The sequence below is a fragment of the Somniosus microcephalus genome, chromosome 17 (genome assembly GCF_052327205.1).
Source record: "Somniosus microcephalus isolate GS21.2 chromosome 17, FLI_Smic_1.0, whole genome shotgun sequence".
Lineage (NCBI taxonomy): Eukaryota > Metazoa > Chordata > Chondrichthyes > Squaliformes > Somniosidae > Somniosus > Somniosus microcephalus.
This window is the reverse complement of record NC_141003.1, coordinates 60797080-60812049: the sequence shown is the minus strand read 5'-3', so window position 1 is coordinate 60812049 and position 14970 is coordinate 60797080. Positions and strand designations below refer to the sequence as shown.

Below are 14970 nucleotides of genomic sequence, written 5' to 3'. Positions count from 1 at the left end.
GAATGGGCTTCTGGAATGGCGCCCTGACCTTCCCAAGATGGCGCCTTTAATGTTCCATTGGCGACGTCAGCGAAAGTTTCCCGGCCTCAGCTGGTCGGCCTGGGATTGAAGGCGGCGATCGGGCCCGGAGAGGCGGCGGTTTCGGATCCAGGTGACGAAGCGGGCGTGTTTGCTTTGTGCGCGGGGTAGAGCGGCCTTTAGTTGGGTGAGGGAGTAAACTCGAGCCCGGAGGTCAGCTGGCGAAATGCGGTCTTGGGCCGGAGGGTCGAGGGTTCAAGTCCCTCCACTGAGGGAGTGCTGCACTGTCGGAGATGCTGTTTTTCCGAGGTTAAACTGACGTCTGCTCTCAGGTGGTTTTAAAAGATCCCACGGTATGGAAGAAGAGCAGAGGCGTTTTCCCCGGTGTCCTGACCAATATTTATCCTTCAACCAACATCACTGAAACAGATTATCTGGTCATGGTCACATTGCTGTTTGTGGGAGCCTGCTGTGCGCAAACAACTCGCTGTGTAAAGAAATGTTTCCTCAAGTTGCCTCTGGTTCTTTTGCCAATCCTTTAATCTGTGTCGTCTGGTTAACAACCCTTCTGCCACTGGAAACAGTTTCTCCTTATTTACTCCATCAAAACCATTCATGATTTTAAACACCTCTATCAAATCTCTTAACCTTCTCTGCTCTAAGGAGAACAACCCCAGTTTCTCCAGTCTCTTCACATAACTGAAGTCCCTCATCCCTGGTACCATTCTAGTAAATATCTTCTGTACCCTCTCCAAAGCCATGACATCCTTCCGAAAGTGTGGTGCCCAGAATTGGCCACAATACTCCAGCTGGGGCCTAATCAGTGTTTTATAAAGGTTTAGCATAACTTTCTTGCCTTTGTACTCTATGCTTCTATTAATAAAGCCAAGGATCCCGTATGCTTTTGTAACCGCCTTCTCAACTTGTCCTGCCACCTTCAAAGATTTGTGTACGTACACCCCCAGGTCTCTGTTCCTGCACCCACATTAATATTGTACCATTTATTTAATATTGTCTCTCTTCATTCTTCCTACCAAAATGTATCAATTCACACGTCTCTACATTAAATTTCATCTGTCCTGTGTCTGCCCGTTTCACCAGTCTGTCTATGTCCTCCTGAAGTCTGTTACTATCCTCCTCATTGTTTATTACATTTCCGAGTTTCGTACATCTGCAAACTTTTAAATTATGCCCTGTATACCCAAGTCCAGGTCATTAATATATATCAAAAAGAGCAGTGGTCCTAATACTGACCCCTGGAGGACACCACTGTATACTTCTCTCCAGTCTGAAAAAGTCTTAATACCGACAAGAGGCCAGAATTGGAGGAGCACAGAGCTCTCGGAGGGTTGTAGGACTGGAGGAGGTTACAGAGATAGGGAGGGGTGAGGACATGGAGGGATTTGAACACAAGGATGAGAATTTTAAAAGCGAGACATTGCAGGACCGGAAATCAATGTAGGTCAGCAAGCACTGGGGCGATTGGTAATGTTCCCCCTAATTATTTTTGGGTGCGCGGTCCCTTTAAAGGGCTGCGCGGCTCATTCAAAATTTCGTACATGTGTGAAATCTCCTACGGAAAAGCCATTGAGCGGCCTGCACGTGACCTCCAGACAGCACAGTGAGAACGGTAGCGATTAGTGAACGGGATTCGGTGCAAGTTAGGGTACAGGCAGCAGAGTTTTGGATGAGCTCAAGTTCATTGAGGGTGGAAGATGGGAGGCCGGCCAGGAGAGCATTGGAGTAGTTGAGTCTGGAGGTCACGAAGGCATGGATCAGGGAGTCAGCAGCAGATAAGCTGAGACAGGGGGTGGAGATGGGTGATGTTACGGAGGTGGAAGTGGGCGCTCTTGGTGCTAAATAGGATATGTGGTCGGAAGCTTAGCTCCAGGTCAAATAGGACGTCAGGGTTGTGAGCGGTCTGGTTCAGCCTCAGACAGGGACCAGAGAGAGGGATGGAGTCGGTGGCTAGAGTACAGTGTTTGTAGCTGGGGCAGAAGACAATGGCTTTGCTTTTTCCAGGGTTTAATTGGAGGCAATTTTGGTTCATCCAGAACTAGGTGCCGGACAAGCAATGTGACAAATCAGAGACTGGAGTGGTCGAGAGAGGTGGTGGTGAGGTAGAGCTGGGTGTCGTCAGCGTACATGTGGAACCTAATGTGTTTTCGGATAATGTGGCTGAGGGCCAGCACATAGATGAGGAAGAGGAGGGGGCCATGGATAGAACCTTGGGGGACTCCAGAGGTAATGGTGCGGGAGCGTGAAGAGAAGCCATTGCATGAGATTCTCTGGCTATGACTGGCTAGATAGGAATGGACCTAGGCGAGTGCAGTCCCACCCAGCTGGGCAGTGGAGGAGAGGCATTGGAGGAGAATGGTATGGTCAACCGGGTCAATGGCTGGACACAGCTCGCGATGGATGAGGAAGGATAGTTTACCACAGTCGCATAGGACGTCATTTGTAACTTTGATGAGGGCCGTTTCAGTGCTGTGGCAGGGGTAGAAACCAGTTTGGAGGGAATCAAACATGGAGCAGGGTAGGGTGTAAAATGGGTGGCTGATTCGCTCTTGCTCATTTTGCGCTACCGCCAAAGACCAAATCCACCCCAGATTCTTTCTGATATCTGTCTGCCAACAGTGCGGATGTTATTTCTCCCACACTGATTTTCTGCTGTTTTCCTGACTGCCTTCTGCTGTCTGAGTTGATTCTTAAAACGCCTCTCTCCTGACCCACTGAAATGAAAAGTGTTTGTCAAATTTCACCCACCCACCATTACACTTTACTGAAACCATATAGATGAGAGTGCAAGAGATTGACGTGTTTTTATTAAATAATATTTATTTTCTGATTTGTATCTCTCCTTGTTGCAGATGGGCTCCTTGCTTTGAGATCCACTTTGAATTGACATGGAGAAGTTTGGTGTGAACTTTGGTGGTGGCCCCAATAAGAAAGAGCTTTTGGATACAATTGAGGCACAGAAGAAGCAGCTGTTCCAATACCAGACACGCCTGAGAGACGTTGTCCGTGCTTATAAAAGCCTCCTGAAAGAGAAGGAGGCTTTAGAAGCCAGTTTGAAAGTCCTTTCCGTATCACAAGAGGCGGATAAAAGTTTACAGAACGTAGGTCTTGGAAGTACAGCCTCTGACCTTGGAGATGACCAGAGCTCAGTCCACAGTGAGGATAGTGTGGGGACAGTCAATAGTGTGGACACAGCAGCCAGTTTGACCAGTAGCACCAAGGGAGAATTCAATGATGAGGACAAGGGCTTGGTGGAACTTGTGGCTGGAGGAACCTCTTCTCCAAAGTCTGAGGAAGCTAATGGTTCTGAAAGTGGTATCAGTGTTGGGAGTGGGGAGCAGCAGAGCCACAGTGACGCTGATAAAAAGATGCAATTAAAGAGCCAGTTGGCAACACTGACCAATGCTTTGGCAACTGTCACACAGGAGAAATCACGAATGGAGGCCTCCTATTTAACAGACAAGAAGAAAATGAGGCAAGAGCTGGAAGACTTGACACAGAGGTTTGAAGAAGAAAACTCCAAATATGAAGCAGAGATGAAAAAAGTCCAAGAACAGCTAGCGGAAGCCAAAGCTCGCATTATTACCCAGCAGCACGAGCGAGGCCGGGAGCAGAATGACCATGCCTCAATGCTTCATGAACTTCAAAAGCTGTTGCAGGAAGAGAGAGCTTTGCGTCAAGATGTGGAACTCAAACTAGAAGATACGAGGGATATATTGACGTCAAAAAGCCATGCAGCAGACAGGGTGGGTGACTGTGAGTCTCAGATGAAGCAGCTGAGTAGGGAGGTAGATGAGGTGAAGAGTGCGCTACGGCTTGCTGAAGAAGAGAAGAGAAAACCAGATCCACGTGTACAGGAATTGCAGGAAGAAATGACTGAGACAAAGGCTCATTATCAGGCACAACTTCAATTGGAAATAAGGAAGGTAGAGTATGAACTTCATATCAGCAAATGGTCATAGACCTACTTGCCCAGGTTCTAATACTGCATCTTTCCACGTTGGGCTTGTAAAGTACTTGGAATGTATTCAGGACTGTTTACTATAGAAGATAGGAGCAGGAGTAGGCCATTCAGCCCCTCGAGCCTGCTCCGCCATTCAATGAAGTCATGGCTGAACCACTTCCTATTTTGGTAATGTTTTTCCAGGCTAGTGGATAGCTGCTATCCCCCATTATTGCAGCTAACTACTTCAAAAGTGCAGCTGTGATTGGAGGAGCAGCGAGCTCGAGCGGGGGGCTGGATGGAGTCGGTGGCAATGGTACAAGAGTTTGTAGTAGGGGGTCAAAGATGATGGCTTTGGTCTTCCCAATGTTTTGCTGACAGATACACACACTGATGTGTTGTGGGTATGCTGCCTACTAGTTATGGTACTAGAATAGCAACCCGAAGGTCATGCGGTCAGATCCCACCGTGGCTCTATTTCTGTCTAGGTCAGTAGAGTGATATTGGCTACGGTCCAATGCCACTAGAACAAGTGCCCTCCCTCGGCAGAATAATACAAAACAAAAATCCTGCATAGAGTATTATATGGTGATTTGGTTCTCATCATCTAAGGCAGATAATGTCACGCATTGCTCACTGGTTGTGGAGGCTGTAAGCAAACTAGAAACTCCACCATGGCATTTATGAAATGGTCATTTGTGGACTGACACCAAAAAACGACCAGGAAAATCTGTCAGATTGTCATTTTGATAATTCAGCTGGTTCCCTAATGTTCCTCAGGGACGGGAACCTACGCCTCACTGTGCACAGTTTTGGTCTCCACACTACAAATAGGATATTGAAGCACTGGAGAAAGTACAGAAAAGATTTAAAAGGTGATCCCAGAATTGAAGGGATGAAACTATCCGCATGGGGCTCTTTTCTCTGCAAAAGAGAAGACTGAGAGAAGATCTGATAGAGGTCTTTAAAATGATGAAGGAGTTCGATAGAGTGAATGCAGAGTACTTTCCACTTGTGGGCGAGTCCCGAATAAGAGGGCATAAATAGGAGAGCCACTATCAAATCAAATAAAGAATTTAGGAGGAATTTCTTTTATATAAAGAGTAGTGAGAATGTGGAACTTGCTGCCACATGGAGTGGTTGAAGCAGAGAGCATTGATGCATTTAAGGGAAATAGAGGGATATGGGGACAGGGTGGGAAGAGGTCATTCGTGTGGAGTATAAACACTAGCATAGACCAGTTGGGCCAAATGGCCCGTTTCTATGCTGTAGCAAGCAAGTAATTATGCTTGGACAGCAGATCTTGTAGCGTCGACCATCTGTGACCGCCCTCTACAGTGTCTGAGAGTTGACTGGATTGTTACTGATCTGATATCCAGGTTAACCGAAGACAACCCCATGACCTCTAGAAGCTCAAGAATTGCAGGTGTTGGGTTATCTGGTTTATTCCTTTCTCCCTCAGTAAAGGTGTTGCAATGTGACCCTCTGGCACAACTTTCACATCCAGGGATGTTTGAAAGATTGTGGTCAGAACCTCTGTTGTTTCTCCTTTGACTTTACTCAGCATTAAAGCCAGGACGGCCCTGGGCCTTTTCCACTTTTGAGTTCCACCAACGTTTTTTGGTACTTTCGGATGAGACATTAAACAGTTTCCCCTTCAGGTGGATGTAAAAGAACCCACAGCACTATTACAGAGAAGAGCAGGGGAGTTCTCGCCAGTGTCCTGGCCAAGATTTATCCCTCAAATCACTAAAAACAGATTATCTGAAATGTAAACAGAAAATGCTGGAAATACTCAGCAGGTCAGGCAGCATCCGTGGAGAGAGAAACAGAGTTAACGTTTCAGGTTGATGATCTTTTGTCAGAACTGTATTTATTTCCAGCATCCGCAGTTTTTTGCTTTTGTTATCTGTTTGCGGGAGCCTGCTGTGCGCAAATTGGCTGCTGCAAGTCCTACATTACAACAGTGACGACGCTTCAAAGAAGTACTTCGTTGGCTGTAAAGTGCTTTGGAATGTCCTGAGGTGGTGAAAGGTGCTGTATAAATGCAAGTCCTTTCTTTGTTTTCTTCAATGGTCAAAACGGAACACTGGTTTTCAACAATTAATAATTCCACCGACCCAGCAGCAGCATGTACCTTGGCCTATTTGGTCACGTGCTCGCTGACCTGTATTGGCTCCCAGTCCAGCAACGCCTCGATTTAAAAATGCCCATCCTTGTTTTCAAATCCCTCCATGGCCTTGGCCCTCTCGATCTCTGTCACCTTCTCCAGCCCCACAACCCTCCGAGATCTCTGCGCTTCTTCAACTCTGGCCTCTAGCGCATCCCTGATTTTAATCGCTCCACCATTGGCGGCCGTGCCTTCAGCTGCCAAGGTCCTGAGCTCTGGAATTCTCTCCTTAAACCTCTCCGCCTCTCCACCGCTTTTCCTTTTAGATGCTCCTTAAACCCTACCTCTTTGACCTAGCTCCTTTCCTAATACCTCCTCAGGCGGCTCGGTGTCAAATCTTGTCTGATAACGCACCTCTGATGCATCTTGGGACGTTTTACTACATTAATGGTGCTATATAAATGCAAGTTGTTGTGCTCCAATACTGATTATTTTTTTAACTTCCTTTGGTTTGATTTTATATTCATCTTGATCCATTGTGCTACCACTAGGAACAATCTCTTGTTCCCTTATTCCCCCCATTGCTTCTGTTTTTGGTCACCTTGACTCTTCCTCCCAATGATGGGCATCTGTTCTCCACTCCGTGTATTGTTTTTATAAAGATGATTCATTTCTCTTCTGGTTTTTTTCCTTCTGACATCCCTGTCCAGCCTGCCTAGCTCACCGCTCAAAATCTGCCTTTATAAAGTTCAGTGTTCTTTTACACCATCACAACTGTACGTAAATGGAAGCTGTAAAGTATTTTTATTTTCATAACCAGCCAAAGAACAGGAAATACTTCCAATGTGAGAATTTTACACCAACGATGTAAAATGTTGCACAAATATCATCGGTAAATGTGAATGGACGGTCTGACACTAGTTCTGAAGAGAAGTACATTAATAAATCTCTTGTATCCTTTTTAATGTTACAACACATAGTTTTGTTAATCAAGTTGTGGTTAACACTATTTTCCTTCACTCTCTGTGCTTCAGGCTGCTCAGGCACAGGAACAGCTGCGCCATTTCTCTCAAATGGAGGAGGAGCGAGTAGCAAATTTGGAAACCAGAGTCTCTGAGCTTTCTGAGCTCCTCGGCACTTATGACAAGAGTAAACAGAAAGACAAGATGACAATTCACAAACTGAAAGAACGTATAATACAGTTGGATATGGAGAACAAGACATTGGCCATTGCGGCTTCCAACAGAGCCCCATCAGATCTAACGGTAGATGAATCTAATCTGGACGTCAATATTTTAAGAGACAAAATGGAAAAGCTGAAGAGACTGCTGGTGTTGGCAATCCAGAAATCACAGGAACCCTTCGACGTGGAGAAGCTTTGTGAGGTTGATTTGACAGGCACACCCGAAACATCAGATGGCGAGAAGGCCTCTGTTTTCTATTATCAGCAAGAGTTGAAACAGCTGAAGGAAGAGTTTGAACGGTACAAGATGAGGGCTCAAGTTGTCCTCAAAAACAAGAATGCCAAAGATGGCAGTACAACCAAAGAACTAGAGAGTTTGCACGAGCAGCTGGCGGAGCTGAAGGAGAAGTATATTACCCTGCGACTCGCGTGTGATGAAATGGAGGCCAAACACAAATGTGACACTGAGGCAAATAAACTGGATATTGCTCAACTCCAAGCAGCTCACAAGAAAGAACTAGAAAAGATAGAGGGTCAGTGTCACGAGAGAGTTATTAAACTGGAAGAAGAAATGCACAAACATAGAGACAGAGCTCTTGCAGTCTTGGCTGAGAAAGACCGAGAGACCGAAACTCTGCGTTCAGGCTCTAGTGGGCTATCTAGTCATAGAAACTATGTTGAGAACAAGTTTTGGTCAGATGGGGAAAGCCCTCGGAATGAAGATCATCTTCAAGAAGATTTCTGTCAAGATATTCTGAAGCAGAGTGCTAAATTTTTAGGACCGAATGAACCTACTTTTCTTCACTATGCAGAACAGCTGGCTCGAAAGGAGCTTGAAGTCACAACACTGAGGAAGCAGAAACACCAAGTGGAAGCTGTGGTTCATCAGCTGGAGGACAACCTGCTAATGGAGAAAGAATGCCACAAAGAAGATGTAGAAGCTCTTCAAGATGAGATACAGAAACACCTCAGGGACAAGAAACGTGAAGGAGCCAATCTGGAGTACGTGAAAAATGTGACCTACAGGTTCCTGACCTTGTCGGATGCCCTGGGACGCCAGCAGACACTGACTGCCATTCTCACCGTCCTGCACTTCAGTCCTCAGGAGAAGCAGAACGTGATGAAACAGCAGGCCAGCAGCTGGTGGAGTTCTGGGAAAAGGTGATTTGCACACAATTTATTCTGGACTACAGCAATTAATTGCAATTTGTTCTTTAATCCAAAAATCCACTTTTTCAATTTTTCTTACTGATAAGAGTTTTGTAGTGGGGCATTTCTGTTTCTGTAAGCTCTGTAGCTTAGTGTCACTGCCACTATCCAGCAAATAAAAACCTCCCAAACCTCCTCTATCTGTCCAATCCAGTGACCGTGCTGTATTTCATAATGATGTGAAGTTGGAATGGTTTGTAAACTAGTTGTTATTCCTATGTAGCAATTTTGAGAGGGACATGAAACTGACATGAAATAAAAGAAAATGGGTTCCTTTTAAGCTTTTTGTGATAATATAATTTCCCTTATACCTGCTTTATATTCTGCTGCCAAAAAGCTTTGCTTTGTAAAATAGCATCCTTGTTGAATTAATCTTTCCTTTTTATTACCGGGACTGTACGAGAAGCCAAAGGAATGGCCAGCGAGCTCTGGCTTTTCCCTTTCATTCATTGCTGATCCTTTTGATGTGAAGATTTTGTCCCTGTACTCTTCAATGCAGGTGTCAATATCCCTTATTATTTAAAGTGTGCTTTCTGCCTGTGCTCTGAAATATCAGCCAAATAAGTGCCAGTTTTATCTCTGCAAAGAGCACCGCATGAGCTGGGTCAGTTAATGCTGGTTTGATGCAGTGCCTGTATATGTTCTCACTAAACTTAGGTTTGGAATCCTTCTCCACTTCTCAGGATTTCAGTCCTTGATTCAAGAAACACATTTCCACAGGTGTGTCCCGATCGCCTGATGTAACTTCAGCGGAAAAGCAACAGAAACCCGGAGAAAGGGTAAAAATGGCAGATTTCTCTGGGATTTCCACTATAGTCATGGCTAGCTTACAGGATCAGTTCCTAATTAGGGAAGTGTCTTGGGATGTTTTACCAAATTAAATGGTGTTGTGGCTGATTTTAGATGTCCTAACAAAAGGAAAAACTGTTAATTCATAGTGCAGAAGGAGTCCATTGTGCCTGTGCCAGCTCTTTGATAGTCCCACTCCCCTATTCTTTCTCCATAGCCCTGCAAATGTTTACTTTTCAAGTATTTATCCAATTCCCTTTGGAAAGTTACTATTAAATCTACTTCCAGCTCCCTTTCTGTTAGTGCATTCCAGATCATAGGTATTCGAGGATCCGCTATACACTTGCCCTTACAATTTTGCACACACATTCACATAGGTATTGTGATTTATCGCTTGTTATTGTAGAATGGGACAGGCCCGTTTTAATCCATTCAGCAGTCACATTGTGCTGCTTGGACCCGGGCCTTCGATTTGCAGTCACTTTTATACCATATACTGCTATACCAGACAGGCATGCTCATTATGTGGTTTCTGCGTGTGTGGAATGTGACTGAGGTGCAGGATAGCTAATATCAAGGTCCCTCAAATATTTGGTTTGGAGAAGATAAAGGTAGCGACTTCCTAAAACACATGGGCTGGAGCCAAAATGTGAGTTCATTGCCTTTTTCTGATCTTTTTCGTGTCTTGTGGGTTGTAGGATTGTTTTGTAGTTATACGTGGAGCTGTAGCCCTTTGACTCATTTGTAATGGATGTATTTGACTTCCTTTGTACATAATTTTAAACCGAAGTAGATGTTACAATAGAATGATTAACTGATTAAAGAAACACTTTTGAAGTGTTGTTCATTTTTTATTCTGTGGCTGAAAAAGTCCCACTTGATTTAATTTCTGACTTCAGTCTTCTGCTCGTTGTCCCTGTCAAATTTTGGTCAATGTTAATTGCCTTTTGAAAATGTCAGTCAAATCACCGTTGCTTTGTCCAAAGATAGTCCAACTTTGTTAGCCTTTCATCACACCTGGGCTTTTATTCACTCAAGCTGACAGACCCATACGTATGGAATACAATACACCAGCACCAGACCCAAGCTATACTGATGCCTGTAACATGCTGTGTGATCGAGACAATTCATTCTTAATTAAAAAAAAGCATAGCAAATATTGAAAATCTATAGCAGGTACATCAGCATCTGGAGTAAAATAGGTGAATATTTTAGGTGGAGTCATATTTACAAGTGTGCAGGAGGAAGTATCCTCTTTTTCTGAGCAAAGTTTGCAACCTTCCCAGGTAACCCTCTAGACAGCTGCCACCACCTAAAATGTGGCTTTGCAGCAGGCTGAAGTTATACTACACCCACTAAGGTAATGGTTACACCACTGCATCAATGTGGACTGAAACTTCTTCACATCAATAGGAACAGGGAAGGTAACTGCAGCCTTAAATCCCAGATAAGTACAATCATCATTATAGCTCCCCCATGGCACTATTCCAAGGATGATGGCCTTATTGCTAGCAGCAACTACAAATAGAGTTAAGGTCACAGCATGCCAACTTGACACCTATAAAGGTTTTGCAAAACATTTTTTTTAATGTGATGCAAAATTGGGACTTTTGCTCACTTCTATAATTCCATTTTTAGCAGTGACAGAATAGGTAAGAAAGTAGGACGAGTGGTGGTATTGTTGAAGCAGGGAATACAGGCTGTAGAGAGAGCTGATGTACACAAAATAAGTTCAGAGTTAATGTGGTTAGTTAGGCATCAACTATTTCATAGAATCGTACAGCACAGAAGGCCATTCGGCCCATTGTGCCTGTGCCGGCTCTTTGAAAGAGCTAACCGATTAGTCCCACTTCGCTGCTCTTACCCCACAGCCATACAATTTTTCCTTTTGAAGTATACAATTCCCATTTGAAAGTTACTATTGAATCTGCTTCCACCACCCTTTCAAGCAGTGCATTTTGGATCATAACTCGCTGTGTAAAAAAAAAAAGTCATCCCCGTAGCCTGGTTCTTTTGCCAATTACCTTGAATCTGTGTCCTCTGATTACCAACCCTTCTGTCAGTGGAAACAGTTTCTCATTTATTTTTTCAAAACCCCTCATAATTTTGAACACCTCTATTAAATCTCCCCTTAACCTTAACTGTTCTAAGGAGAACAATCCCAGCTTCTCTGGTCTCTCTACCCTGGCACCATTTTAGTAAATCTCCTCTGTGCCCTCTCCAAGGCCTTGACATCCTTCCTAAAGTGTGATGCCCAGAATTGGACGCAATACTCTAGTGATTTATAAAGGTTTAGCATAACTTCTTTGTTTTTGTACTCCATGCCTCTATTTTAAAAAAACATACAGGATCCTTGCCTTTATAAACAGCTGTCTCAACTTATCCTGCCACTTTCAAAGATTTGTGTACATACACACCCAGGCCTCTCTGTTCTTGCACCCCCTTTAAAATTGTACCATTTAGTTTATATTGCCTTTCCTCATTCCTCCTTACAAAATGCATCACTTCACACTTCCCTGCATTAAATTTCATTTGCCATATATCTGCCCATTTCACCAGTCTATGTCCTCCTGAAGTCTGTTGCTATCCTCATTGTTTACTACATTTCCGAATTTCGTCTCATCTGCAAACTCTCAATTTTTTCCCTGTATACACAAGTCCAGGTCATTAATGAATATCAAAAAGAGCCGTGGTCCTAATACCGTCCCCTGGGGGACACTATAGTTCTCTCTCTCCAGTCTGAAAAACAACCATTCACCACTACTCTCCGCTTTCTGTCCCTTAGACAATTTTGCTAACAAGTCTATTATGCAGTACTTTATCAAATGTCTTTTGAAAGCCCATATACACAACATCAACTGCTCGATCCCATCAACCCTCTCGGCTAATTCAAAGATCTCAATCATGTTAATTAAACACGATTTGCCATTAACAAATCCGTGCTGGTTTTCATTTATTAACCCATTTTTTTCCAAGCGACAATTAATTTTGTCCCTAACTTCTCTAAAAGTTTCCCAGTTAGGCTGACTGGCCTGTTGTTACTGCATTTATTCCTCTCCTCTTGAACATTTAAAAAAAAGTGTTGCACAGTGGGTTCTACTACAGACACCCTAAAGTGTGGGAGGAAATGGCAGAAGAAATCTAAGTAATGCCAACTCTCGGGAATGGCTCGCAAGACATGCAATTTTAATTTTAAAAATTGCCCAACTCTCGAGTCAACTGTAAAAGTCATGATTTTCCTGTTATTGCCCACTCAAATCTAATTGGAAGAAAGCCTGAGCTACGCACGGGAAGAATTCCAGGTTCGGGGTGATGATGTTTTCATTATCACTTACCCTAAATGAGGTGGGTTTGAGATGGGGAGCGGGAGTGCTCGGGCGGGGGTGAAACGGGCCACCTCCAACTAACCCGCAGCAATCTGCTAAAATGCTACTCACTTCGAAGAAAACTCAAATGGTATTGGCCCAGAAATTCAGGTCTCCACGGGTGAGTACGTACGGGGTACTCGCCCGTAGGCCCAAAGGAAGTGCCGGTTTCGTGCATGCACTGCGCATGCGTGGGAAACCGGCACTTCCGTTCCCCTGAAAGAAGGGGTTCAGGGGTGGAACGCGTGCACCGGAGAGGCTGTGCGTGCGCATCGAACTTACGTTTTTTTTCCGGGAGGGTAAGTCTCCAGGAGTTACACATATAAAAAGCAGGCGCAAGGCCTGCTTTTAACAAAGTAAGTGGTGAATTAATTAAAATTAAAACATTTTTTCCACAGGTTTATTATTTTTATATACTTTAAATAAAGGTAAGTTTATTTTTAGCCCCGTTAGAAAATGTAATTAATTTTTTCAAAAATTTAAATTGTTTAAAAGTTATTTTATATAATTTATAGTTATTTTAAAAATGTGATTTTTTTTTAATGTATTTGAAGTTTTAGTGATGTTTTGGGGCTTATAGTATTTATAGGTTTGACAGGTCTTCCTGTCAAACTTATGAATGAAGCATTCCCTGCTACCATTGGCTCTCCATGGCCCACGTGATCCCAGGGGACGCATTGAACTAACTGCGCCCCTGGGATACGCAAGCACTGCGCGCCGGCAGTTGGAGGAGGCCCAGGATCGGAATCCCACACGGGCCCACAGCTCAACGGCCAGCGCGCTAGGTAAGTGCAGGTCAGAGGCTTGCACCCGCGGGAAGCCAACGACCCAAATTTCTGGGCCATTATTCCCAATAGGCAATCATTAACAGCATAAACGTGCCCCCTTTTTTCAATTTATGGGTTTCGGTACATTCGTGAATGCTGAAGTGCAAACTTGAAGTAAAACCCTTTTGCAGCTGCGTTGCTGACAAGTCCCTATAACCCTATAAACTATTGCAGCTACTTGTGTGCGTATGTGAGAAATGGAAGGAAAGTACACATTGCGCGGATTATTTCCGCATTCCTTATGTTTGAATAGACCTGTACGAGTATCTTTGGTTTGGCACCATGGGCAGCCTGGTTATTAATTATACTACAACTAAGGCTCGAGTATTACCATATATTTTTCTTTTGGGTTATTTCAATATTCGTCCTTTGCCTCAAAGGTCTTGCTGCTCCCATGAGGAAATGGCTGCCCTTTGCTCGACCCACTTTATAGCATAGTTGAGATTAGGAACTGGAAACGGGAGCCTACATCCTACACTTTAATCAAATGTTGAAAGTCTGCCCTGTTTTTAATTGGAATAATATGCCATATACTCATAGTATGTTTACCCCAAATCAAGTGGGTCTAGGGCCGCACAGGAGGGTGAAACAGGCCACCTCCACCGAATTAGATCATAAGAAATAGGAGCAGGAATAGGCCATTCAGCCCCTCGAGCCTGCTCCGCCATTCAGTAAGATCATGGCTGATCTCCTACCTCAACTTCACTTTCCTGCACTATCCCAATATCCCTCGATTCTCTTGATATCCAAAAATCTATCAATCTCTGTCTTGAATATACTCAACGACTGAAAAGTGTGAGGTGATGCATTTTGGGAGGACTAACAAGGCAAGGGAATACACAATGAATGGTAGGACCCTAGGAAGGACAGAGGATCAGAGGGACCTTGGTGTGCATGTACATAGATCCCTGAAGGCAGTAGGACAGGTAGATAAGGTGGTTAAAGAAGGCATATGGGATACTTGCCTTCATTAGCCGAGGCATAGAATATAAGAGCAGGGAGGTTATGATGGAGCTGTACAAAACGCTAGTTAAGCCACAGCTGGAATACTGTGTGCAGTTCTGGTCGCCACACTATAGGAAGGATGTGATTGCATTGGAGAATGTGCAGAGGAGATTCACCAGGATGTTACCTGCGCTGGAGCGTTTCAGCTATGAAGAGAGACTAGACAGCCTGGGACAATAGCAAAATACCGCAGATGCTGGAAATCTGAAATAACAACAGAAAATGCTGGAAAAATTCAGCAGGCCAGGCAACATCCGTGGAGAGAAATTAGAGTCAACGTTTCGGGTCAAAACCCTTTATCAAGACTAAAGAGGCACAGGGAATGAAATAGATTAAGAGGTCGGGCTGGGAGAGAACAAAAGAGAAGAGGAGACATTAAGAGGTATTCAAAACGAGACGAGATGGTGATAGGACTAGTGGAGACAAAAGACAGCTCTAGGTGTGAAATGCGCTGGCAGAATGGGAGACAGCTGCCATGTGGGAGAGTGAAAAAAAAGGGGGGG

General features: G+C 44.2%; 1 protein-coding gene across 2 annotated transcripts; it reads left to right on the top strand.

The window, feature by feature from the left end:
- Positions 1-12: 12 nt before the first annotated feature.
- On the top strand, positions 13-10131 carry gcc1 (GRIP and coiled-coil domain containing 1). 2 transcript variants are annotated; one of them, XM_086010501.1, is made up of 4 exons: positions 13-151; positions 2889-3962; positions 7124-8433; positions 9165-10131. In XM_086010501.1, the coding sequence occupies exons 2-4, from the start codon at positions 2925-2927 to the stop codon at positions 9223-9225; spliced, it is 2409 nt and encodes an 802-aa protein (XP_085866627.1). In that variant the 5' UTR covers positions 13-151; positions 2889-2924; the 3' UTR covers positions 9226-10131. The 2 variants fall into 2 exon arrangements, with proteins under 2 accessions (XP_085866627.1, XP_085866628.1); XM_086010502.1 differs by having other exon boundaries at positions 14-151; positions 7124-10131.
- Positions 10132-14970: the final 4839 nt, after the last annotated feature.